The sequence below is a fragment of the Recurvomyces mirabilis genome (assembly GCF_035927965.1).
Source record: "Recurvomyces mirabilis strain CCFEE 5264 chromosome Unknown scaffold_7, whole genome shotgun sequence".
Taxonomy (NCBI): Eukaryota; Fungi; Ascomycota; class Dothideomycetes; order Mycosphaerellales; family Teratosphaeriaceae; genus Recurvomyces; species Recurvomyces mirabilis.
Window position 1 is genome coordinate 438,858 of NW_027041941.1, and position 23,502 is coordinate 462,359.

At 53.1% G+C, this 23,502-nt stretch overlaps 10 protein-coding genes across 10 annotated transcripts; 4 read left to right on the forward strand and 6 right to left on the reverse strand.

Moving 5' to 3' along the window:
- Nucleotides 1-58: 58 nt before the first annotated feature.
- Nucleotides 59-3,091, forward strand: LTS14_003371 (uncharacterized protein; the record flags this gene model as incomplete). Its single annotated transcript, XM_064836076.1, has 1 exon — nt 59-3,091. One exon carries the CDS (start codon nt 59-61, stop codon nt 3,089-3,091), a length of 3,033 nt encoding a protein of 1,010 aa, XP_064696285.1.
- Nucleotides 3,092-3,631: 540 nt separating this feature from the next.
- On the forward strand, nt 3,632-4,756 carry LTS14_003372 (uncharacterized protein; the record flags this gene model as incomplete). The annotated part of the gene is made up of 1 exon (XM_064836077.1): nt 3,632-4,756. One exon carries the CDS (start codon nt 3,632-3,634, stop codon nt 4,754-4,756), a length of 1,125 nt encoding a protein of 374 aa, XP_064696286.1.
- A 349-nt stretch (nt 4,757-5,105) lies between these two features.
- LTS14_003373 (uncharacterized protein) lies at nt 5,106-6,302 on the reverse strand (the record flags this gene model as incomplete). The annotated part of the gene is made up of 3 exons (XM_064836078.1): nt 5,106-5,709; nt 5,763-6,200; nt 6,259-6,302. 3 exons carry the CDS (start codon nt 6,300-6,302, stop codon nt 5,106-5,108), a joined length of 1,086 nt encoding a protein of 361 aa, XP_064696287.1.
- An 879-nt stretch (nt 6,303-7,181) lies between these two features.
- LTS14_003374 (uncharacterized protein) lies at nt 7,182-8,586 on the forward strand (the record flags this gene model as incomplete). Its single annotated transcript, XM_064836079.1, has 5 exons — nt 7,182-7,431; nt 7,484-7,717; nt 7,768-7,854; nt 7,904-8,271; nt 8,338-8,586. The coding sequence occupies 5 exons, from the start codon at nt 7,182-7,184 to the stop codon at nt 8,584-8,586; spliced, it is 1,188 nt and encodes a 395-aa protein (XP_064696288.1).
- A 378-nt stretch (nt 8,587-8,964) lies between these two features.
- Nucleotides 8,965-10,746, reverse strand: LTS14_003375 (uncharacterized protein; the record flags this gene model as incomplete). The annotated part of the gene is made up of 3 exons (XM_064836080.1): nt 8,965-9,962; nt 10,016-10,472; nt 10,618-10,746. The coding sequence occupies 3 exons, from the start codon at nt 10,744-10,746 to the stop codon at nt 8,965-8,967; spliced, it is 1,584 nt and encodes a 527-aa protein (XP_064696289.1).
- Nucleotides 10,747-12,473: 1,727 nt separating this feature from the next.
- LTS14_003376 (uncharacterized protein) lies at nt 12,474-13,306 on the reverse strand (the record flags this gene model as incomplete). Its single annotated transcript, XM_064836081.1, has 2 exons — nt 12,474-13,213; nt 13,267-13,306. 2 exons carry the CDS (start codon nt 13,304-13,306, stop codon nt 12,474-12,476), a joined length of 780 nt encoding a protein of 259 aa, XP_064696290.1.
- A 1,051-nt stretch (nt 13,307-14,357) lies between these two features.
- LTS14_003377 (uncharacterized protein) lies at nt 14,358-15,269 on the reverse strand (the record flags this gene model as incomplete). The annotated part of the gene is made up of 1 exon (XM_064836082.1): nt 14,358-15,269. One exon carries the CDS (start codon nt 15,267-15,269, stop codon nt 14,358-14,360), a length of 912 nt encoding a protein of 303 aa, XP_064696291.1.
- A 1,199-nt stretch (nt 15,270-16,468) lies between these two features.
- LTS14_003378 (uncharacterized protein) lies at nt 16,469-17,428 on the forward strand (the record flags this gene model as incomplete). Its single annotated transcript, XM_064836083.1, has 1 exon — nt 16,469-17,428. The coding sequence occupies one exon, from the start codon at nt 16,469-16,471 to the stop codon at nt 17,426-17,428; it is 960 nt and encodes a 319-aa protein (XP_064696292.1).
- Nucleotides 17,429-18,752: 1,324 nt separating this feature from the next.
- Nucleotides 18,753-19,685, reverse strand: RHO1_1 (GTP-binding protein Rho1; the record flags this gene model as incomplete). Its single annotated transcript, XM_064836084.1, has 4 exons — nt 18,753-18,914; nt 18,968-19,102; nt 19,158-19,350; nt 19,504-19,685. 4 exons carry the CDS (start codon nt 19,683-19,685, stop codon nt 18,753-18,755), a joined length of 672 nt encoding a protein of 223 aa, XP_064696293.1.
- Nucleotides 19,686-20,231: 546 nt separating this feature from the next.
- Nucleotides 20,232-23,104, reverse strand: SOG2_1 (RAM signaling network component; the record flags this gene model as incomplete). Its single annotated transcript, XM_064836085.1, has 2 exons — nt 20,232-20,292; nt 20,349-23,104. The coding sequence occupies 2 exons, from the start codon at nt 23,102-23,104 to the stop codon at nt 20,232-20,234; spliced, it is 2,817 nt and encodes a 938-aa protein (XP_064696294.1).
- Nucleotides 23,105-23,502: the final 398 nt, after the last annotated feature.

Here is a 23,502-nt window from a genome sequence, read left to right on the forward strand (position 1 = left end):
GTGTGATGCGACTGTTGACTGCAATTATCGCCCATAAGATGAGCTGAAAAGCAACAACATGGAGGAGGAAGCGGGCGTCCCGCAGGGGAGTGGTAATGACAGGGGGCTGACTGACCCTACAACGGCTCCGGCTACAACGATCAGACCGAAGCTTTCTGGCACTCTATCTCTTTTCCCTGCCGTCCCGCAACCTAGGCCTCCAACAGCAGCCGCGAATCTCACACTCAGAGCAAGACAAGCAAATGACCATCACAACACCGTCGAGTCGCCTCGAAGACGATCAATATCTTTAGACGAAACGACCAGGCCAGCATCTCTTCCGGCGAGCAAGCCAAAGTATGGGCTATATCCACCACGAGCAGTACGCAAAGGCCGAAAGAGTAGCGTAAACGAAATACATCCCATGTCTACGCTGCATGAGCTGGCTTTGCTCGACTCGCCCACCGTGCCAAGCCGATTCACGTTCCGATCAGGCGTCACGACATTGAATTCTGACGATAGTGGACATGGCAGGTCTAGCAGTGCGCCGAGCGAGTATGAGGTATCGCCGTTATCAGCTACACAAGAGAAACTGCCTGCATGGGCTAGTCGACAAGCGACGGCGTCGAGCAAGACTTTGCATGGTCTTGGGCTGACATGGCCGTCTCCTGCCGTTCCTGTGAGCACGCCGCCTTTCTCGCCATCGCCACTGAGTGCGCGCGAGGTCTCGCCGATGCGCGCACCAGACAGACCAGCGTCGAGACAGGGAAATAGGCAGAAACCAAATCTGAGGATCAATGTTCGGAGGGAGGAAAGGCCGGACAGGCCACCACCACCGCCACCGAAATCGCCTCGACATCACGCCAACACTTCTTCGTCACACTCCAAAGGCCCGTCTGTTCATTCTCGAGCTTCGTCGGTGCAATCGCGCTTCTCAAGTAGAGGATCCAGTCGGCCGGCATCACCGATCGCGGTCGCGCAGCCAGTCGTATACTCTTTTGTGAAACCGACGTTCGTACAGCACTCCAACCAGTCAAAGGACTCCTTAGTGCCGCGAGAAGGCTCTGTGCGTTCTACTGCGACTACTGAAACACGAAACCCTACCACTACGGTCTCAGCCGACAGCGACCGGGGACGAGCGATCGTGAAAGCTGTGCCACCTGCACCCACGAGCGTACCACAATTACCGGAGCTGGGGACCGCTGAGTCGACCTCGCCAGGGCTGTCGTCGCTGCTTAGCAAATTCAACATCCGATCGCCTCGGGAAGAGCCAGCAGCTGATGGTGAGAAGACTCCACGACCTCACCCAGAACAGCCGAAGAGGATCGCAAATATAGAGACTGCGTCGCAGTCAAGCGCTAGCTTGGACAGCGTAAGGAAGCAGAGATCACATATCGCCGAACCAGAGACTTCCTCACTATCGACAACGAGCTTGAGAAGTGTGCAAAAATTGACATCGCCCATCGCCGACCCTGGGATCATTGCACGATCGGAACGAAGGGTGGACAGTCCCCAAAAGGCGCACTTGCATGTCGCAAAGCAGGAGGTCCCTCCTCCGACTCCGAGGAAAGATACTTTCATCTCGCGCAAGGCCGTACCAGTGGCGAGTACTCAGGCGATAACTGAACCGGCGCAGCGCGACGCAACGAAGGTGCCAGGCTCGACTCAAGGACCGAATCAAGCGAAGGTGCGTATGCAAGCGGAGACACAGTCGTCACCACCTCCACCTTCGCGCGAACCACCTCGCAAACCATCGTCACCAAAGGCTTTGCCTGCGCAGCTGAGGATTCACGTTGACAACCGGAAGCACACTCTGACTGAAGATCGCGGTATATCTCCAGCCCCAGGCTCAATCTCTAGGCTGCGAACAGATAGGCCTACACCGGAGCTGCCATACAGATCGGCCACGCCAGAAGTGACGGCTGAATCACCTGAAGACCCTCGCGAGACGCTACGAAAGCTGGCTCTACAGACCGAAGCTTTGCATGCGCGGTATAGCACATTACGCTCGGATAGGCAGAAGCTATCTACAAGCATTGTTGCCAGCCTACGAGATCAAAGGAGTGGTCCTGAGTACGCCAATACACTGCTTGACCAGCATTTGTCATTAGCTGCTGTCAACAGCTCTATGGATATTTGCTTCGCTAAGTTGAAGTCGCTAGATTGCAGAAAGGAAGAAGCCATGACGGCGATACTGGCACGGCATGACGAGAGACGTAGAAGATCCAGGATCAGACAACTGGACTCGCCGAAATCACTGCTTTCGGAACAATTAACACCAGACTTGCGCGGCGAGCAAGTGCAGAAAAGGAGATCGGCTAGTAGATTGCGGCAAGAGGATTCAGGGCCAGACTCCAAGCACGACAGCAAAGACAGCTCTGACTTTGGCAAGGAGAAGCTGTCCACCCGTCCAAGAATTGGGGAGCAGTATGCGCGAGGTGTCAAGGCGTCTAAGCATGATCACCCTCGCAGCGGTCCTCGGTCGCCGATGCTTCGAACGAGCGACAGCGGTGCCGAAGTCCTCTCAACGGATGCACATCCAAGCAAGGAGTCTCGTGCAGGGGCTGCACAGGTCGTGAAGGTACTGAACGTGACAACAACAAACGCGCCACGATCACGACGGCCAACGGACCCCTCTACGGTGGATCGACAAATGCTGCCGACCTCCACGACAGCAGCCACCACAGCCCTAGCTCTCAAGCCTCTTACGATCAAAACATCTACGAACAATTTGCGACTGCCGCTACCGCCACGATCACCGGCTCCAACTTCACCTCTGCCGAGTCCGCCGAACTCGAGATCTCCAACGCCACCGACAACATTGAAGGAGACCATCAATGCTCGCGGTGACGCATCAACACATGACAATGCAGACACGGCCAGATGCAGGCAAGCCGACTCCAATACTTCCACACGAAGCGAAGCACACAGCCGCGCAGGCTCAAGCTCGGCGACTGACGACACCGAGGCCGCCACACCACAGGACGAAAAGCCCACTGGCGGAGACTTGCATGATGTGAGCCCGCTGTCCGATCATACGCTTGGGAAACAGTCAATGGAAGGAGTACACATGTATATTGATGATGATTTTTTGGATTACTACCATGAGTAGGTGGATTATGCGCGGGTGGCAGCCATGTAAGAACGCAGCGTCTGTAAATAAGATACTGGGGTTTAACGATATATGATGAAGAGCGGATTTGGAAAGCGATGTACTGTGTAAATAGATATTGTGGTTTATGGCTGGCGACGGCCTCGTGTATGATACTGTACAGTATATACAGTGCAGAAGGCATCTCCATCGCTGTGACCGTGGCCATTCTTCACAACCATTCGTTCTAGACCATCGTGCCTTCAGATCTGCGCAGGATTTGTAGATCCGATCTGGAAGGAACGGTCTTGCGCCTCGGCGTGCCGCTATGCGGAACAGGGTGACGTACTCTTGCGATGAGGGAAGCATTCACTGACCGTTGCCGGTGTTCCTAACCTTGATCCTGATAGAGCGTGGTCATAGCATACATACTGAGTATTAACTGATTCGAAACCACCCCGGCCGGCTCACGTCCTGTTATGCATTCACCTAAACCATACTAGAAGCTACCACATCACGCGACCAATTCATTACCCATCCACTGGGTATAATATTCCCAACATGGCACTCCTCGGGCACTCAAGAACGGCGGAGCAGCAGCAAGAACTGCGAGAAGCGAAGCGGTTACTGCGCGACCGGGTCCGGAACGATTGGCATTATCCTCCGTTACCAGCATATCAGCGATACGCGAGGAAGACGCGATTAAACGATACAAGTAGTGAAGGCGTGGCAGATGGCGAGCAGAAGGATGCGAGTTTCAGGTTCACGCCTGTGGACCTGAGCAGTGGTCCTCCTGTAGACTCGGAGGTACCGGATGTGACGGGATGGCAGGAAAGAGTTAATAGCACTGAGTCTGGGTCTGATGCCGAAGCGGCTGCTTCTACTGCTGCGGTCACAAAAGGCCGAAGTGGTTTAAAGGGCAAGCAAAGCACTGAGTTCAGATTCGAAGGACCAGATAGTGTTGGGTCGCAAATACGAGAAAGGAAAGTGGCGCGGAAGAGGAAGAGAATCATGGCTGCGCAGGAGGAACTGAGCTGGAATGAGGGACTGAGTCACTGGACGGCGCAGAGAGATGCTTGGTCTGGAGCGAGAAGTGCAGCTGCAGAGGAACCAAGTTCGAGGAGTGGCGAGCGAAGAGCACAAAACGATGCGAGAAGAGTCTCCCTCACAACCGGTGGCTTCGCAATATCAGCAGAAAGCACACCACGAACATCAACATCCTCCATAACCTCCCCAGTCGCAACGAGTAGTGCCGCAACGACCCCGGATCCAACCACGCAACACGTCCCGCATACACTTCCCGGCACCACACCTCCACACCAATCCCAACACACACCACCCAACGAACCATTAATCCCAACCTGCGCCTCAATCCTCCCGCACCACCCAATCCGACGTCGAATAACACCTTCAATGTACACAGAAATTTACACCAAAATCATCGTGCAAGGCCGAACCCCCTCGGTCCCAATAAACCTCCTCACGCTCGTATCAGCGTTGGTAGAAGGCTGGAAAGCGGACGGGGAATGGCCTCCCAAACCTGGCGTGGTTGAGCCGACGATTGGGAGGCGGAAGGGGAAGGGGAGTGGGAGTGGAGGGAGTGGGGTGAGGGAGGGGGTTAAGGCGGTGGTGAGGACGTTGAAGTTGGTGGGGAGTAGTGAGGTGGGGAGTCGGAAGGATGGATGATGGGGTATTACGGGAGGGTGTGCTGGGCACATCGCGATGTTTGATCAGATAAGGATATGAAGCATGACCTGATGCACATCCATGAACACTATCGCACCAATATTGTACTGCGTTCTTCGAGCGTGGCTGTAATAGTACTATACAGCGGTAGGTGACTAGTCGCTGCACGACCTCAACCGACATTACGACTAGCAAGAATGTGAGTCAATTGGTTGGACAGTGTTTGTCGAGTGATCATGTTCACCGCATATCTTTTTTTAGAACGCACGAAGCAAGACGTCGACCCACGCCGCCCGCAACGCCACGCTAGTTATATACTGTCTTCATCGGGTATCTAGTAACTCAACCTCTAATCACGCTTGCCAAAAACGTCATCGAACTTGGTAAGGACGAATCGGTATCTGACGTCGTTCTCCGACACCCTTCTAACGGCCTCCGCGCAACCCTTCTCGCTGATCGGGATCTCCTCAATCCACGACTTGATGTTCTGCTTCGAAGCCAGATCAAGCATAGCAAGCATCTCAGGCCTGTTGCCGATGTGCGAGGCGCCCAAGTAGCAGCCATTGGGAGCGAAGTCCTGGGCCATGAGGGTGGGGATTGGCTCATCACCGAAGCCGACGGTGTGGAAGCGGCCCATGACTTTGAGAGTGGACAGGTAGTTCTTCATGTTGAACTTGTGCATGGCGTCGGCGGTATTGAGAATGAAGTCGAATTGGAAGTTGAGCGGCTCGAACCACTTCTCCTCGTTTGTCACGACGAAGTGCTTGGCACCCATCTTCAGGGCGTCGTCCTTCTTGGCGGGTGTGTGGGAGAGAACGGTGACCTCGGCGCCGAGAGCGACAGCCCAGAGGACAGCGTAGTGACCGAGGCCGCCGAGACCGACGATGGCGACCTTCTTGCCTGGACCAGCACCAAGGCGGACAAGAGGCGAGTAGACTGTGAGACCAGCGCACCTGATATGGTTGTTAGCAAGTCTCGCCCGCGAGGAGAACTGAAGCACACTTACATCATGGGTGCAGCAATGGCACTGTCAATGTTATCCGGAACCTTGAAGGTGAAGTACTCGTGCGAGCGGATGTGCGAAGCATAGCCACCCTGCGATAGGGTGCCATCTTTGTATGGCGCACCGTAAGTGTCGACCGCGCTCGGGCAGTAATTCTCCTGATCGGCTTTGCAGTTGTTGCAGGTCAAATCGGCCTGGATCTGTGCACCAACACCGACGCGGTCGCCGACCTTGATAGTCTTGACGTCCTTGCCGACCTTGATGGCCTTGCCTACCACCTCGTGACCAACGCAGAGAGGCATTGGTGCCTCGCCCCAGCCACCGTTGATTGTGTGGACATCGGAGGCGCAGACACCGCAGACCTCAATGGCAATGTCAATATCGCGGTCCTCGAATGGCTTGAGCTTGAACTCCTGCTTCTTGAAGTTTTGCCAGTCCTTTCTGTACAGCGAGAGATGTTAGTCCAGATCTCATTGAGCACCTCAAAGCAAAGACTTACTGGCTCTCGATCATGAAGCCCTCGGCAGTCTCTGGGTAAGGCATCTTGTTGGTAGTAATTGGTGATAGTGCTAGAGAATTTGTGGTTGTAAGAAGTAATGTGGGTGAAGTAAAATGTTTTGGACAACATAACGGAAAAATTGTTCAACGTCTGTCTTCCGTGCAGCTGCATCCAGGTGACCTCATCATGATCGGCCGGTGGATTGATCACCGAAATCGCTGTCGTGGACCATTCGCCACAGCTTCGGTCACTGATGCAACGCCCAACAGGAACAACTTCTCGACAAGCATCGCTGCACCTTCCCTTCTACGGAAGGATGGAAAAATTGGCCGAGTGCCCTTCAGACGATTTGGCGCCACTGTTCGCTCTCGCATATAGACAGGGAGGCCCGGGTGTCGAGGGTGTTAATTCTTGAATCGTCTTGGATCCTATGACGTTGACTTATGGCGGGGTCAAACAAACAAACAACCCCACCACGTGAGAAACATTGGAGTCGTGTGGCTCTCGCGTGCCTTTCTGCCGCCAGGAGTCCATCCGGGAGTGCTACCTTCATCGTCAAGTGTACGGAGAGACGCCCTCTGCCATACCATCTGCTCATGTTATTCGACAATAACGCCTGCACTTTTGGCCGTATTAGAACAGCATCAAATCGAAGAAGCCTGGGGAGGGGATCGCCACGAGACGAGGTAAATTGTGACCCCGCTCTCGCTCATCAGCGTCCACCGCGAGCACAACGCGTCTAGTCGCATGTACACCAGACATGGCGATGAGGGGTTGTCTCCTGGTCGTAAACAGCAAGCCGAGAGCTTCAGCAAGAACGCCACTACTTGGCCGATCATGGCGAGCAAGCTCGAAGACATAAGATACGTGACCGAACTTCAGTCTCTTACTCTCTTCCTGTCACTTGACGATACAGAGTCGAAATGTCCACAGCTCCAGCAATGTCACAACATCCCGTCAGCGACCAGCCACGTGCTACGACGCAGGATGGCGATCATGGTGCTCAGAACAGACCTGTTGCTACTAAGGATAGTATGATGAAGGCCGTCCGCTTCCATGGCAAGGAAGACCTGCGTTTCGAGGACATACCGGAGCCGGTCTGCGGGAAGGGCCAGATCAAGATCAAACCGGCGTGGTGTGGAATCTGTGGTAGTGACCTTCACGAATACATGGGTAAGAATGTGTTGGAATGGGATGGGCCTACGAAGCTGATCTGTTGTGCCAGGTGGTCCTTCTATTTGTCCGACCAGTCCGCACCCGATCACTGGCGAGCAAGTGCCGCTGACCTTCGGGCATGAATTCTCTGGTGTCATCGAGGAGATTGGTGAGGGAATCTCAGATAAATTCAAGGTTGGTGGCAGAGTCTGTGTTCAGCCGATCATCTATGATGGCGACTGCGGTGCATGTCAAGCAGGCCTGATCAACTGCTGCTACTCGAATGGATTCGTCGGCTTGAGCGGTGCGTCCTTCCGTGTGACTCTGGAAGCCTCCAATGCTGACTCCAAGTAGGGTGGGGAGGCGGACTATCCGAGCATCTGGTAGTGCCTGAGTATGCTGTCCACAATCTCCCAGATAACGTGGGCCTCGATGTCGCAGGTATGGATTACTATCAATAACCAAGGATCCAGCTGATCAGCTTTCGCAGCACTCGTAGAACCTCTCGCGGTCGGCTGGCACGCAGTCAACGCCTCACCATTCAAGCCATCAGACTCCGTGCTCATCCTTGGTGGCGGCCCAATAGGGCTGTCTGTTATACAAGCTCTTCGTGCTCGCGGCTGTAAACAGATCATCGTCAGTGAGATCTCGTCGATGCGCAAGCAATACGCGAAAGACTTTGGCGCGCACGTGGTGCTTGATCCAACCAAGGACGACATCGTTGCAAGATGTCGAGAGCTCGCGGACGGACAGGGAGTGAACGTGACATTCGATGCGGCGGGTGTACAGCCAGGTCTCGACCAGGCAATCTTGGCTTTGCGAGCAAGAGGCACACATGTCAATATTGCCATCTGGGAGGTGAGTGCTTGAAACTCGAAGAACTGCGTATGGGTTCGAAAGTGCTCACACTGACGCTCCTCGCAGAAGCGCGCGAGCTTCTACCCAAACGATCTCGTGTTTCGGGAGAAGAGCTACCTTGGTGTGGCGACTTACGTGGCAGGCGACTTCCAGGAAGTGATCAACGCCATCTCCGACGGTCGATTGGATCAGTGTAAGAAGATGATCACGAAGAGGATCGGCCTTGATGAAGTCGTGGAGGAGGGCTTCAAGGCGCTGGTCAAGGACAAGGACAATCAGGTGAAGATTCTTGTGCGAGCTTCAGGCGAGATGTGATGGAGCAGGTTGCGTTCTAGCGCTTGTTAGCATTGCCCATCAAGGTCACGGCGTCTGTCATAATTTCGTCGTTCTCGTGAGGTCATCAGCTTAGTCCGAGCTCGAGCAGTTTCTGAGAGTGAGTGTGATAGTGCTTGCCAAGCTTCCAGAAGCGCTAGAGGGCGGGTGTGTAAGGAAGGCGAAGAATGAGCAAGGCTTATGGTTGATCCTGGTAGTTTTAAGATTCTTGATTTGTTACAGCTCAGGCTGTCTATTTTTGGGCGATCGGGCTACAAGAGCGCCTGCAATACTGCGATTCCAATGTTGCCTTGTCCAGCAACCCAGGCCACTCTAACAGCCCTATTATTGTTTGCAGATGCCATATATCGCGTTCCGGTCTCATGCAGGTAGATTATCTGCCTCGTTGACCCGCTTGCCTCCAGTCTCCTCTCTGTCCACTGCCAAAGTCTTTGCAAACTTGCTGCGATCTCGGATCTGTGGTCCGAACCAGTAAAAAACGTAGATAGGAGCCACAATCAGACAGCTCAGAGAGGCAAGCAGCGTGGTCGCATAATTTACAGCCGGATTCGGGGAGTTGCCAAGGTTGTGATATAGTGGAGCGGCGTACATGGCACTGATACCTGCGAAGAAGTCTCTCGCCCAGGCATTACCACCAGTAGCCGAGGCGGAATATACGCCATATGCCGCCACCATGTAGTCGACGGAGGAGAAGTAGATCGTGTAGTTGGCTATGCCGACCATTGCGGAGAAAATCATGGGCACAATCCAGTGGAATGAGGCTTTGGTCGTCCAAGCGAAGCCGAAGAGTCTTGAGTGGACATTAGCTTTTATCCGCACAAGTCGAGAATACCACTTACCAATAGGCTCGAGCGGAGCCGACCAGAGTAGCCACTTGAGTCGACGTTCAGGCAGATAGTAATCTCGACCCTTCTGCCTTCGTACATGCTGATCGCGCCAGAACCAGGGATAGTAGGAGAAGTAGGCGATGAAGTATGCTGCATTGATCGGGATGAACGCCCATGCGGTGGCAAGAATACCAAAATTCCATTGCGCATATACTGGCGTGAAGCTCTCGAGGAAGGCGAAGATGAGGGCATCCGAGAAGCCGGACAGTAACGACAAGCATGTCACGATCGGCTCGGTCAACAACATGATCCAGGGTCGACTCCAGATCTTGAAGATATCCTTCATTGAGATCCGTGGCTTCTTCAGCTCATTCGGCCCATAGATGTTGGGATCTTCACCAGTCTTGCGTCTACGCTTAGCCTCCTTGTCCATAATGATGGTGGCGCGGCTCTCTGGCATGAAGAAGTGGATGGCTTGAGCAGCGCCGTTGAAGATGAGCTGGATCCAGAAGTTCCATCGCCAACCGAGGACTACATTTAATGTCAGCGTCGATTCAGAGATAAGTCTCAGGTTGAAAACATACACCTCTCGATCGGACCTCCGATAACTCCACCGATGCTGGTGCCGATACACGAAGCCAAGACGATGAAAGCCAACGGAAATTGTTGATCTTCCGGCTGATACAGGTCTGCAATCAGGCCAAGGGTGACACTACCTCCAGCAGTTGATAATCCTGCCAGGGCTCGACCCGCTAGTATGCTGCCAAAGTTCGGCGCCAGTGCAGCGGGTAAGGTGAAGATGTTGATCAATGTCTCAGAGAGCTGAAGAATGGGCCAGCGACCAAACTCCTCACTCCAGGGCGCCCACAGCTCACATCCAAAGCAGTAGAAAATGAGGTATATCATCTGACCTGTTCGAGCTCCTTGCATGCTCAGGCCCGGGAAATGCTCGACGAGCTGAGGAACCACGTTTGGATAGACGGAAGTGTTGTAGTTCATGGCAATCTGGATCAGGCCGACCGAGCACAAGTACATCCATTTCTAAGAGGTTGGCCAGTTGTAGGCCTGCAATCCGCATTGAAGTGGTCAGCATGCTGAGCTAAAAACAGAATCGTAATCATAGAACACTTGCGAGCTTGTCATAACACATATCTTCTGTCAATTCGCGCTTTCCATCAGCACGGACATTGTCCTCCACCCTTCCAGGTGGTGGGGAAGATGGAGCGCTGAGGTCGCTGTCATCCTGCTTCTCGGACACTGCTCGACTGGATGGGTTGTCCTCCGTGCTGGCAAAGTCCCGTGTCCTGTCAGCCATGCTGAAGCTTTACAGATGCTATGATGAAAGAGACGAAAGTAGCAAGGAATAAATTATGACCATAGGAAAGAAGAGCTCGCGCACTACCAAGTCGTGAATTGTGTGTATGCACAATTTTCGTGACATCTACCGAGACATGAGCTTGCCTCCTTTCGAAGTGCCCACTAGCAGCGGCGAGATCACCGCTACCGCCATACAGAGCGCATTGAGACCGTCGCAGGAAATGCCGGAAGTAGGCATGGTGCTGTAGCGACTCGTGAGAATGTTGAAAGAGCGTTATGGGTACACAGATGTCATACGAGAGGGCCAGTCTCCACATCAGAGTAAATCTGTGTGAAGTTTTCAAGACTGTTGTCACTCCGAGTTGTCACCGAGAGGAACCACAGGCGATGGAGTGGTTGCTTTCCTACTGACAAAGATGAGGCACCACGGCATTGTTCATTCCGAGCCAGTACAAGACTTATGTTCAAACTTCTCTTGAACCAGTCCAAGGCCCATCAACCAGAATATTCGATGCAAGCCCAATCCAGCACAGCAGTCTTCGTCTTTTCGTCGAGTGATCGAGTCAGTCCAGTCTGAGTACTACATCCATCGTGAACGTTGTACGATCACATCTAAATGCATATCCGCGCATGCAATGAATGTAGTCTCATGATTCGCGTGAGGATGGTTCCAATATATCCATTTGATGTTGCGAATGAAGCTGCATCAAGAAACCCAAATGTGAGGTGCACGTGCCCCAAGAATGACGCACATTTGTCACGTGCGGATAATTGTACAGTAAACGGATAGCAGTTGCGTGGCCTACAGCAGGCAACAACAGCAACATATACGATTTCATGACAACCAGTCAAATCCCATAGCACCAAGTCTCATCATGTCCGGAGAAGACTGGTACAACACGCCGTCGAGTAACGAGCAATATCGCCAAAGCAATAACCCATTCGTGCACAACCAAACGGAGAATCCTTGGCAAACAGAACAATCCGCCAACCCCGTGCAGTATACACAGTCGAATAACGATCAAGGCTACTCTGCTCCCCCAGGTCCACCTGCAGGTCACCAGAACAACTCTGCTCAGGTCCCGGCTTCAATGTCAGGCTGGAATGACCAGCACAACCCCTCTTCTCAGGCACTATCGTTGGGAGCAGCATGGAGCAATTCGCCTGGTCAACCACCTCGACGAGCAAACACTTTCGAGGAAACTTCATTCATCCCAGCAGAAGAAAGGGGTGAGCAGCGAGAAGCTCTCGAACACTTCGAGATGCAAAAGGGTGCTGAGAGCCAGGAGGATCGAGATGTGGCGACCCTGCAGAGTGAGTTCCCCGAAGTGGATGGCAGTCTAGTGGCAGCATTGTACGGTGACTCGAAGTCTCTGAGCGGTACGAGGGAGATGCTGCGGGAAATTGGAGGACAGTAGAGTTCAGGCCGTTCGGGAGTGCCATGAAATTACGTGTGGAGGCTTGGGAGGACGATGTATGACATATGAAGTACTACGACTGATGATATCCTTGGAACATACCTTATCCTTTCAATGGTAGTGGTGTCTATATCTGATTCGCTTTGGTCACGCGAATACTTCGTGGTAGCTCCTCATCCTTCATTATACGCTCGTGAGATATCAATGGCAGAATCCCGTTTAAAAAGATACACCAATATGCATAACAATGCACATGATCAGGCCGTATTACTCGATTTCTAGTCTATAAACCTTGTTTCGTAGCCATCTAAGCATACTGCATCCGATCAAGCTTATGCTCCTCATACGCTGGAGGAGTGGCCTTGTAAGCCCCCATGTTCTGATCCGCCCTATTACGCTTGATTTCGCCGTACACTGCAGCAGCCATGTACAGCAGCCACATCCCCCCGGCGATGACACCATAAGCAATGATCGCACCATTACTCGGTGCCCAAATGCCAGAGCGCCTCGCAAGCTGCAGACCTAGACCGCCATTGATAATTCCGAGCGTGATGACAATTCGTCCAAGCCAGATGTGCCCGTAAGACCAGACGACGCGGCGGCTGTGCTTTTTTAACATGCTGTGGTGCAGATATCCTAGTATCGGCTGGAAGACAAGTAGCACGAACACTACAATTCCAATGATCGGATGCGAGTTGGAAAAGAAGTTGATCGACGCCGGCGCGCTCGTAGCCAGATGCACTCCTAGGCCGAACGCGATGATGTACAGTAGATATGCAAATGTTTGGAAGAGGCCATGGATCCACCAGAGACCTTTGAAGTTTGCAAGACGGACGATGATACCGCCGATTGGGAAAAGGAAGGCGAAAGCTAAGCAGGCGAGCACAGCGTGGGCGGTGACCATTGTCGTATATTGAGATAGGCCGCCGAAATCACCTTGGCCATTGCCACCATTGCCACCGTTGGCATAAGGGTTCCCACTACCACCACTGCCCGAGTTGGGCCCGTATTGGCCGCCAGGACCGTACTGTGCAGTTGCCAGAGACGCTGAAACGGTTGTTAGACAAAGCCAGAAGAAGCCACTAGAGACGGGGACATACCACAAGCTAGCACAAGTCCTGTGATATGTGAGTTGAACATGTTGGAATTGCTTTCCTCGTCGACTGTCGACAGAAGCGAGTCTAGACGGAACTTCGCAGATCGGGCGTGACGATGCAGTCACAGTCGCAGAGTTATGGTAAGAAAACACAGCGATGGCGAACACAGAAGGGGTAAGGAGTGTAGAAAGATAACTCCTTACTCAGTAAACCTCGCCAGATCGAAACGACTCTGCACGGAGTATATGAGACGTGCAGAGGCCGGTAAATCTGAATCCTAAAATGCTGCCTCCCGAAGCACCGCCCAGCAGCCCAGCCTTGGAGACCGGAATAGCAGCAAAGCCTCTCACGCTGACATGCCAGCGCCGTACCAAATGGGCACTGTACTTCTGCTTGGAACGACATATGGATGACGGTGCCCAGCGCTGGTCTGCGTTGGAACAACGGGTGAGAGACCGCGCGTCGCTGCAGCGAGGAAGTACAATGGTCATCGGTGTCGGGGGTTGGAGAGCCGATGGTCTTGAATCCTCAATCCTTGGCATTCGACGACCGAAATATGTAGTGAGCCTGCGGTACTAATTGCATGAAACGGTAAGTGTCGATTATTGAAGGCAGTGGCTGAACATGTAAAACGCTTATGGACGCACGAGCTCGAATGCATAGGCGTCATGCTATACCACTGTCTGCTGCGTGCTGCTCGGTCTCCAACCTCGATGACACCGGACGTGCTCAAATCTGCTATCACCCGGGAAACATCGCCGCCCTCATAGTGACTCATGCCACCTACCACCGGGTCCAGCTGTGATGCTGGCAATGGTTGTACGACAGTCGATATTCGCAATATGCGTCAGAGACTATTGCGTTATGAAGTGCTGGATCCTTCTACGGGGCCATCAGATCATGGGCTCGGCGACATGCCATGAAAGAAGATACTTGAACTGGCCGTGATAGGTAGTATAGCTTTTCGTCGTTCCACGACTATCCCATCCTCCACCGCGCCAACCCTTGATGTCGGCCGCTTCGCACAGAAGTACAGGACAAATTGGGCGTGAATCTATCGCAAACTTAAGCGGCAAGGAGCGCCCGGAAAATCATCATTCGAAGCATACACTAGCGCTACCGCTGGCAGTCCGGAAGGTGAGGGTGCTATTACCTGTGCCTTTCTTCGCAAGCACATAGTGCGGCCGCTTCTGGATAAGCTCGATGTCTCTACCATGGAGCCGTATATTGCCACTTTCCGTATGGCCCTCAATGGTCCCTTCCCACTCCATAGGATACTGTACTGATAGACTTCCATCTTTCGTGGTGTGTGTGCTTGAAAGCTGCTTGATTGAGGATGGGGCATCTGTAACAGTGTCCGGAGTGGGAGCGAGCACTGTGACGTCGGATCTTCCTGATTCAGTCGTGGTGCTCAATGTCGAGCTGTCCTTGCTTGCGCCGCTTAGAACGAACTGAAGATTGACATGGCCAGAGCGCGAGTGCACCGATGTCGTACGGCCGTGGACGAGATCGCCGCTGATAGATCCGGAATGCGACTCGATCGAGATAGAATAGTCCCGCACTGGCGCGCTTGACGCTGGTAGGCTGACTTTCACTGATCCAGCGTGGCTTGAGATCACAAGCTTCGCAGGTACCGGATGTTCCTTGTCGGCTGGATATGTGCGTATTCCCACATTAATCGATCCGGACGATGAGTGGATGGACAGCAGGTCATACAGGCTAAGTTGAGCTTTGAGAGACCTGGAGCCAGTATCAATGCATCGTTCTCGTATGTCGGTATGGTCTGCCGCTCGTGTCTGGCTAGAGCTCAGCCGACTCGAATTTGATGACTGGAAGATAGTAAGCAACAAGAAGTCAAGCACCGGGGAAGCCAGCACCTTGCTAACGTCGCTCATACGCAGCGCTCTTATCTGGTCTGCGAGGTTTTCATCCTCGGTAATAGCGCCTTTTGCAGTCAAGCCCTCGTCGTACGGTTCGTACGGAGGAGGGTCATCACCGCCGCCCATTGTGCCTACTTGAGAATCTGGAAGAGTCGAGTCAAGGTGGCGCAAGTTGAGATGATGGTACGAGAACTAGTTGACAGTGTAGCAAAGTATACCTTATCTTCAAACGCACTTGCCCCTCCAACAGCTCTTCCCCTGCCCAAGCTACGTCGTGGTGGCCTGCTCCTCGCAACCTAGCACATAGATACTGCCGCGCGAAGGTGGCATAAGCGGTTACATGTGCGTGAAGCTAACACAAGATTTGGATTCCGCATCAAGCTAGCTAAGATTATAGTAAAGTTGCACCCTAGCAGACCTGTATTATATAGCTAGATCCAACCCCTAAAACCCCGCTTAGTCTCGATTCGGGCTACTGATCGTGCGTACGGGCGGAGCTGCACTGTATATGTATACACATATGGCTGACACAAGACAAGGTAGAGAGTCGGATCTGCTAAAGCGGTGCTATGTCTGTGGCCCGCACTATCTCAGACAGCTGCGATCTGGACACACCACTTGTACAGCCACGCAACCGGTGCCAATGAGACCTCATCGCAGCGACACGCACAGCACATCCGCCTGCCTTGCCGTAGCCGCATGCGCTCAAGGCAGCCTTCTTACGCCCGGTACGTGAAACCCTTAAGCTTGCCTGCAAAGTGAGTCTCGCGTGATTACCAAGGGCGGGATGATCTGTGCCGGGATGAATATTCACGTCGCTCTGGACTTGCTGAAGGTCAAGGCTACGCAGACTTGAACCAATGACTTTTCGAGGCTTCGAGACCGGTGAAGGACATGTGTATCACGGGACAACCTGGAGCTTCGTTACTGGTGAAACAACAGCCTTTCTACGCCCAGAAGGCGTCAAGCTTGCCTACCAGATGCACCTCTGAGGCTGGGATGGTGTGTGACGAACAGAGGTTCATACCTTGAGCAGCTGTTCATGGACCAATAATGTTCGGGTGCTTCGGGACCGGTGAAGGGCATACGCATCTCGGAACGACCTGGAGCTTTTGTTACTGGTGAGGATACGGATAGGTACTCCATTGTCCCAGCAAGGGTCGCTCCTGCCAGCTAGTCTCCCATCCTGGATCGTGCGAGTGGTGTGAGCAAATGAGTATATAGATCCGGGTTTTCCTGACGAAGCTCGTCGGTTGCACAACTGCCCTGTATCCCGCCACCATCTGCGTCACGAGTCACCGAAGCCATTGCAGACTATTTCCAATATGGCGGTTCTTAAAGACGACATCCTACCCGCTGCGGTATATAACACTCTTCCCCACATCGATAATATGAAGAAAGTGCCGGTGAAGAATGCCGACGACATTCGCGACCTATCAGCCCTGCTGCAAAAGTACAAGCTCGGCGATCGAGTGCGCATCAAGCTCATCCACATACACTTTCAACTCAAGGAAGGGGAAGTGTTCGCTGCCAGGGATGTAATAGTTCCCAAAATTGGGCCATGCAACATCATGCAGGCTGTTCCCGCGCGACAGTCTCAACCACTCTACGGCCACCACTATTTCGTCAACACTGACGGTGATCTTGCGGCATACGAGTATATGAGCCAACCCGGGCCGGACATGTCGCAACATCAAACTTTCGTCCGAGAATTCTGCAAGCTCGTGCAGGAGAGGCACCTACAGCACACACTAGGCTTATCACTACGACACTCAGAGCTGTTCCATGCCACCAACGAGCTCGAGTACCCAGTGAAGCGAGTTTGCATCGACGTACCTGCCGAAGTACCACTGCCGTACGAACTGACCAGCTTCGATACCACGACCGAGTTCTTGATGGCTTCATTCACCGATGACGGTTCAGAGCCGGTGGCACGTACCTTCGGCACCAAACACGTACATCACTCGCATTGCACTTATAGAAGACGCCGACAACTCGACGACGCAGAGGAGGAGTTCTCAGACAGCAAGGAATTCGATGGTAAGGACTCTTCTGATGACCACACTACATCCAGTAGCGACGCCTCCGACGGCCACACCACAGCCAGCAGTGACGACTCCGATCTCGACTTCAGCGGAGAGTACGACGATTCCTACGACTCCGATCCAACGGACGGATTGTGTGTCACGAACGGACCACCGCGGCAGATAAAACTCGCTGGTCTCAAGCTAGAACCAGGCGCGGGTCTTTACAAGATTGTGTCAGTGGTATCGGACCATACGTAGGTGCGACTGGTGGAGAGGGATGTACACGTCGGAATGGCTGGCAGGGCCAACTGTGTTGCGAGGCTGATCTCTGTTGTACGCGCTTTGCTTAGTACGGCCTGATGACTAGGTAGCTTGAACGATTATGACTTGTCGATATATATATTGCCCTCGGGATCAACTCGATCCTTCCCGCACTTTGATCTCGCAGTGGCTTGGACTTTCTAAGAGCAAATTTCGTGGAAATCGTAGCACCTGGCTTATCCGCATTTGCTCAAGACATGCAGAACTGAAATGTGACGTTCATCCGCCAGCAGATCCGGCCGTAGCGTAAGGGTATACCGTCAGGTTCACAGTCACTAGCCCTTGATTGACATTCGTCCGGCAGCAAGCATAGGTCTAGTTACTCCAATCAAGTTTCTTGTAGTCTAAATTGTCCGCCGTCAATCATGCCATGCCAGCCAGTTTCCAACCGTGAATCGAAATTTGCCGGCCACTGTATCTTCTCTCACCGCATCGCATGGCTTGACATGATCAGCATGACTAGCAAGATCTTGAACGAGGGTTGATACCGCTTCGCTGTCGCCTTTCGCAGGCCCAAGGGAGCCGATCACTGACCAGGCCTATGTATAGAAATAGCGCATAACAGATACTGACTCGCTCCGTTCAGCGTCATCCTGCTGATTGATGCAAAGTGCACCGCCCCAGAATCGAAAATCGTCAGAGAACTCGCCAGTCTTATGCAGCGTTCGTGATGCCTATTCGTGGTGACTTGAGTCCTGACACTGTTTACCGTAATGCTGGGTGTGTTACGAGCGTCGCCCCATGTGTGAGACCATGCAGCAAAGTCTCCCTATGTCAATCGATGGCTGGCCTGAGATTACAGGTCTTAGCTAGAGCTAGGCAACGAAATGAAAACAGGGCACATATCGCAGGAGCTTGGCCATGCGCTTGCGTCTAGACGAGGCGAACTCGCAGAGGCCACGTACTGCCTTAATGACGCTCAAGTAGACTGCGTATTCTGGTGCATTTCAGTAATGTTTTTGTTGTGTCGAACGACAAGCGCAGTCCCGTCGAATTGGCATGCGTGCTAACGCCTTACCTCTCGCAGCGGAAGAGTCGGCAGCTTGGCCGAAAGTGCCTCTGTTGTGGTCATGAACGCTTCCTCCAGTCTAAATTTGAGAGGGATCGAACACCCCCAGCTCAATGCGACGCCCGCTGCATCGCCCCTCATGGTAGACCTGAAGACTTCGGCAGCGTCGTCTTATCGAGGTGCATGGACCAGTCGTTGATATTTTGTTATTGAGGGTGTCCATGAAGAGATTTGGCCGACGGCCGTCTTAGCTTAACGTTTGAACAGCGCTCGGAAGCCTTGTTTCTTCTGTTTTGGGAGATATCGCAGTGCAGAGCGAGTGGCGTACTCGAACACCTCGCGCACGCCGTCCTTTGTTTTCGAAGAGCACTCCAGATACTCGGCTGCGCCAATGGCTTTCCGCAAGTCTTCGCCCTGCGATTCGATCAGCGTTGTAGTGGTTAGCGCACGGCAGGCCCCCTACACACCTGCTGCGGTGTCACTGGGTATTCACCAGTCTTGGCGAGTTCGGCGAGAACCTGCGGGTCATATCGGACATCCTTCTGCAGTCCGACAAGAACTATCGGTAAACCAGGGCAGAATTGAAGGATCTCCTTGGCCCACTGAAAAAGTTTAGTCGCATTCCTACTTGTAAAGCTTACAACTCATTCGACGAACCTTCTCCATAATGTTCTCGTAGGAGGCTGGGCTGCCAATTGAGAAGCAGATCAAGACAACATGAGAGTCCGGGTATGATAGCGGTCGGAGGCGGTCATAGTCTTCTACACCAGCCGTATCCCACAGGGCTAGCTCGACATGTCTTCCATCTACTTTGACGTCGGCGACGTAGTTATCGAATACGGTTCCCTCACTATAGTTTAGCTGCATACGCATTAGCGGAAGTGGCGCAATGACAGCGATGGCGAGCACTCACAAAGTCGAAATACCCCCTCGAGAAGGTCCTACCGACCAGTCAGCACGCGCCTTCTTGCAATGCGGCAGTTGTGCTGAGGCAAAGGCTCACAATAGCAGAGCAGTCTTGCCAATTGCACCATCCCCGACTGCCACCAGTTTGCGTCGTATCTCAGGCGGCCCAACGGCCTTGCTCGGAGTCGTCAATGGAGTGCGATGAACGACTTTGCTCTCGGAGTCTGTACCGCGAACAGGAGGCAGCTGAAGCCATGGCGGCACAGCCGGTGTAGACATTGTATACCATGCAGCGGTGGCGAAAACCATACGTACGTTCTGATTCGATTTTGCCGAGCATTCCATATACTCGCATGCCCAGATTTGCTTCTGTATACTGATCGCCTACGGAACGTTAGCTCATGGAGAAGTCGCAACTCCAAGAGGAAACTGACTTCCTCGGGCGTGATCGACACCTCACTGTTACTCCACTCGTTGCCGCGATCTCTCCGATCTGCCTGGAGCCCGACCAGTATGATGGGGACACCAGGACAGTTTCTTGAAACTTCACTCGCCCACTGACTGTTCATTAGCTGTGAGTCGCCTGCTGCCAACTGCGTAGCTCATACCTTGCCCATCACATTTTGGTATGACTTTGCCCAAGTGACAGAGAAACAGATCAATACAAGACTAGCGCCAGGGTATGAACTCTCCCGAAGCGCATCATACTCCTCGAAACCGCTAGTCTCGATCAATGTCAGCTCTACGATCTGGCCGTCGGTCTTGATGTTGATTTGATACACGTCGTCGATCGTCGGATCTATCTCCTGCGGTATCATTAGCAAGTTAAGCCCAAAAGCAGTTGGTGACTCCACTTGCATCGGTATAGGTGTCGTTGATTAGTCGCCTGTGCAACAGTCAGTATGGAAATGTGGGCGAATCGTTCCAGAACGTCAGACTCACATCAGGAGCGCAGTCTTCCCAACCGCACTGTCCCCTACCACAACGACTTTGCGCTTATAATGTGGAGTGAGGTCTACGCTCGCACTTTTAGACACAGCTGACCTTGGCACGAGATCGGGCACATTTGCAGCAGGACCTGATACATTTGGAGTAGTACCTTCCGCTTGTCGCATCGCCTCTAAGTAGACGGGGGACGTCGAGATGACCTCACTGACCTCCTTCATCGCTTTCTGCACCGGACGCATAAAGTTCCGTATGGTTGTGATCTCATAGCGCTGTGGAGATATGTCCATAATCTCACTTGCCAAATCAGTCCAAGACGCTACCAAGACGTGGCAAAGCTGCCAGAAGTCCATTTGGTTGCGAACGGCTGGAATCATCGACTTGATCACGCTCAATCGATCATACAATCGAGTATTTGCGGCGATGACAATATCGCACTTCTCCAATACATCATCCCAGGCCTGAGCGACCCGCGAGAGGCCAGCTTTAGCTGCGTTCTGCTTCTGGGCCGCGGACTCGGTCCGGCAAGAAGGCAGCGATTTGCTCACGAGGTCGCACACACTTTCCAGCTTTAGACATAATTGACCGAACTGTTCATGACTGTCGCTATACTCTCCAATGCTCTGCTCATCTCTGTCGCCATCCTTTACAACGCTCTGCTGATTGTCTTTGCGTATCTTTCCTGGACAAGATGAACCGGTGCTTGAGGAGATGGCTTTGGATGAGTCGCCTGATTTGATAGGAAGGGTTCCACCTGTTTCGTGCTTTGCGGACCCAGCTCCATCGTCACTAGCATGTAGAGCGTCGCTGTCCTCCCGATAGCTCTTGTCCTCATTCCTTATAGTACTCAGATCCTCGCTGCTTTGCGATCTGTACTGCTTCGGGCCTTGTGGTCTCTCCTTCGAAGCCAGCGGTGGCACCCAGCCGTGCCGACGACGGGACATAAATCCTGGCTCACGTACCCACAGCTGCCTTGGTTGTAGGCTTCCTGCTCTGTCAGATCCGGGCTGCATCTGGTCTGTTTCTGCCCTATCGTTTATGATGCCGTTGTCTTCTAATGCTGCCTGATGAGCCGTTGTCTGAGTTTCGACAGGGACGTCCAAGCCAGTGGGGTAGTCGAGTGTAGGTGGATCACGAGCAAGATTAAGGGAGTGAATCGTAAGCATCGAGGATTGCTGGACGGATAGACCACTGTTCTTTGGGTCATTCATTCCTGAATCTTCAGCACCTACGCTCGCATCCACCGACGAGGCTTCTGTCACTTCTGTGGTAGCTGCTGCGGTATTCTCGACCCCACCCGCCTTGATTTTCTCTTCTGGAGACTGTAGCGTGGCATCTTGCACACTACTCGTAAGTATATGCGCCCTCAGATCCATGTAGGCTCCCGCATCATCGTTCTTACCCTCAGACTCGCAAACCACAACGAGCAGATCCAAACACAACACCGAGTGGGCAACGTCCTTTTGCTTTCTGAACCCCTTCAATGCTCTTCGAGCCTGTAAAACCGCTTCAGAGTACTTTGTCTGCTTATGCAGGAGTTCCGCCAACTTCAGTGTATCCACAGAGAGAGACATCAGTTGGCTTTGGGGTGGTAATCGTTCCTGTAGGTGCATCTTCCTCATGAGGGTTGTCTGAGCATCCTGCCATCGGCTGCTCTCGAAGTATACATCGTACAGCATCGTCAGGATCTGAAGCTCCAGAGCCTGTCCATCTACATTCCGGGCAGCAGCTCCGTGACGAGGAGAGCGAGGAGAAAGAGCAAGCCGTGACAAACACTCTTGTAACTTTCGTTCCCCAGCATCGCGGTCGCCAGCAGCGAGTAACTCTTGCGCAGCCCGGAAACTGAGCATAGCCATCTCACCATCAAGGTCATCATCCGAATCAGACTCCCCTGCACTGTCTCCATGAAGTGTGAGGACATCAGCAATCGACTCCGGTCGTCTCCAAGTTGCCCGATCGTCGAATGCATGTCTATCCGAAGCTACCTCCCACCGATTCATCATCTCCGCTTGAGCATAGTACCCACCAAAGTCGGACCTAACATCCTGCTCTACTCCAGCAGTAGCATCATCATCATCATTCTCCAATGTACTAACAGTCGAAGCAGAAGAGACAATAGACGCAGCAGACCGTACACATTCGAGTGCGCTGCTCATCGCCTCCTCACGCCGCTTATCTTGCTCAGACATCGCCGTCCCCTGCGCCGCCTGAATGATGGCAATGATCTCCGGCGCAATGCGATGGATCTCATCCTCCAGCTCATTGAGTCGTGGAAGGACTTGGCCGGTGGCTTCGAGCTGCGAAGCCTGGTTCCATACAATCATCGTTTGCAACGACAACTGTAGCGAGTCACGATAAGATTGTATTGACACCCTCAGCGCCGCGATCGTGTCTGTCGCCATGTTGACCCGGAACTGTTTTCGAGGTGCATCGAGGAAAGCGGTCCGCTTGTCAATTTTCTTAAATTCATCTCGCAGTTGTTCAACGAGCGCGATGCCTCGTATGAGTGCCTGAGCGATGTTTTGCCAGTGCGAACCGATGTGACCCGTCCCGTAGACTGCCGTGATGTTCGCGAAGGTTTCTCGCATGGATTTGAGGACGGTTTCGAGGCCCTCGACGTCTTGGATCAAGCCATCGAGTTTGGTGTTGACGACTTTGACTCCATCGCGGAAGGCTTTGAGTTCCACACCCACTGTCCAGGTTACTTTAAGCAGGCCGGTGACGCCGGTGACAATGCTGAGGGGTTCCGGCATGGCTGCCTTGTGAGGAAGTCTCCTGGTCAGACAATCTATAGTCCTACCATCAAGTCGTCTTCCGAATGCAGCTTCAGATATGCTCAGGCAGTGACGCCACCATGCGACCGGAAATGCTTCAGATCTGCTTGTGACGGTAAGTGGGATGGCGTTTCTTTCGTATACCCATAGAGTGAGCGAGTGTCATCGAATTCATCAGGCTCGAGAAGCAGCCACACGTCAACCGCTCAATATCAACGCCAAAACCCTTCCAGCAGCCTAGCTGATCTCATCGGCGTCGCTTCCGGTAGCCATGTAGTCGTCACTGAACCGAGTCTTATGTAAGTCCAAGGCAGCCTTCCCAGACTCAGCCACCCAGGAGGTCCGCCATAAGGCTGGCGCCAACGATACATCCACTG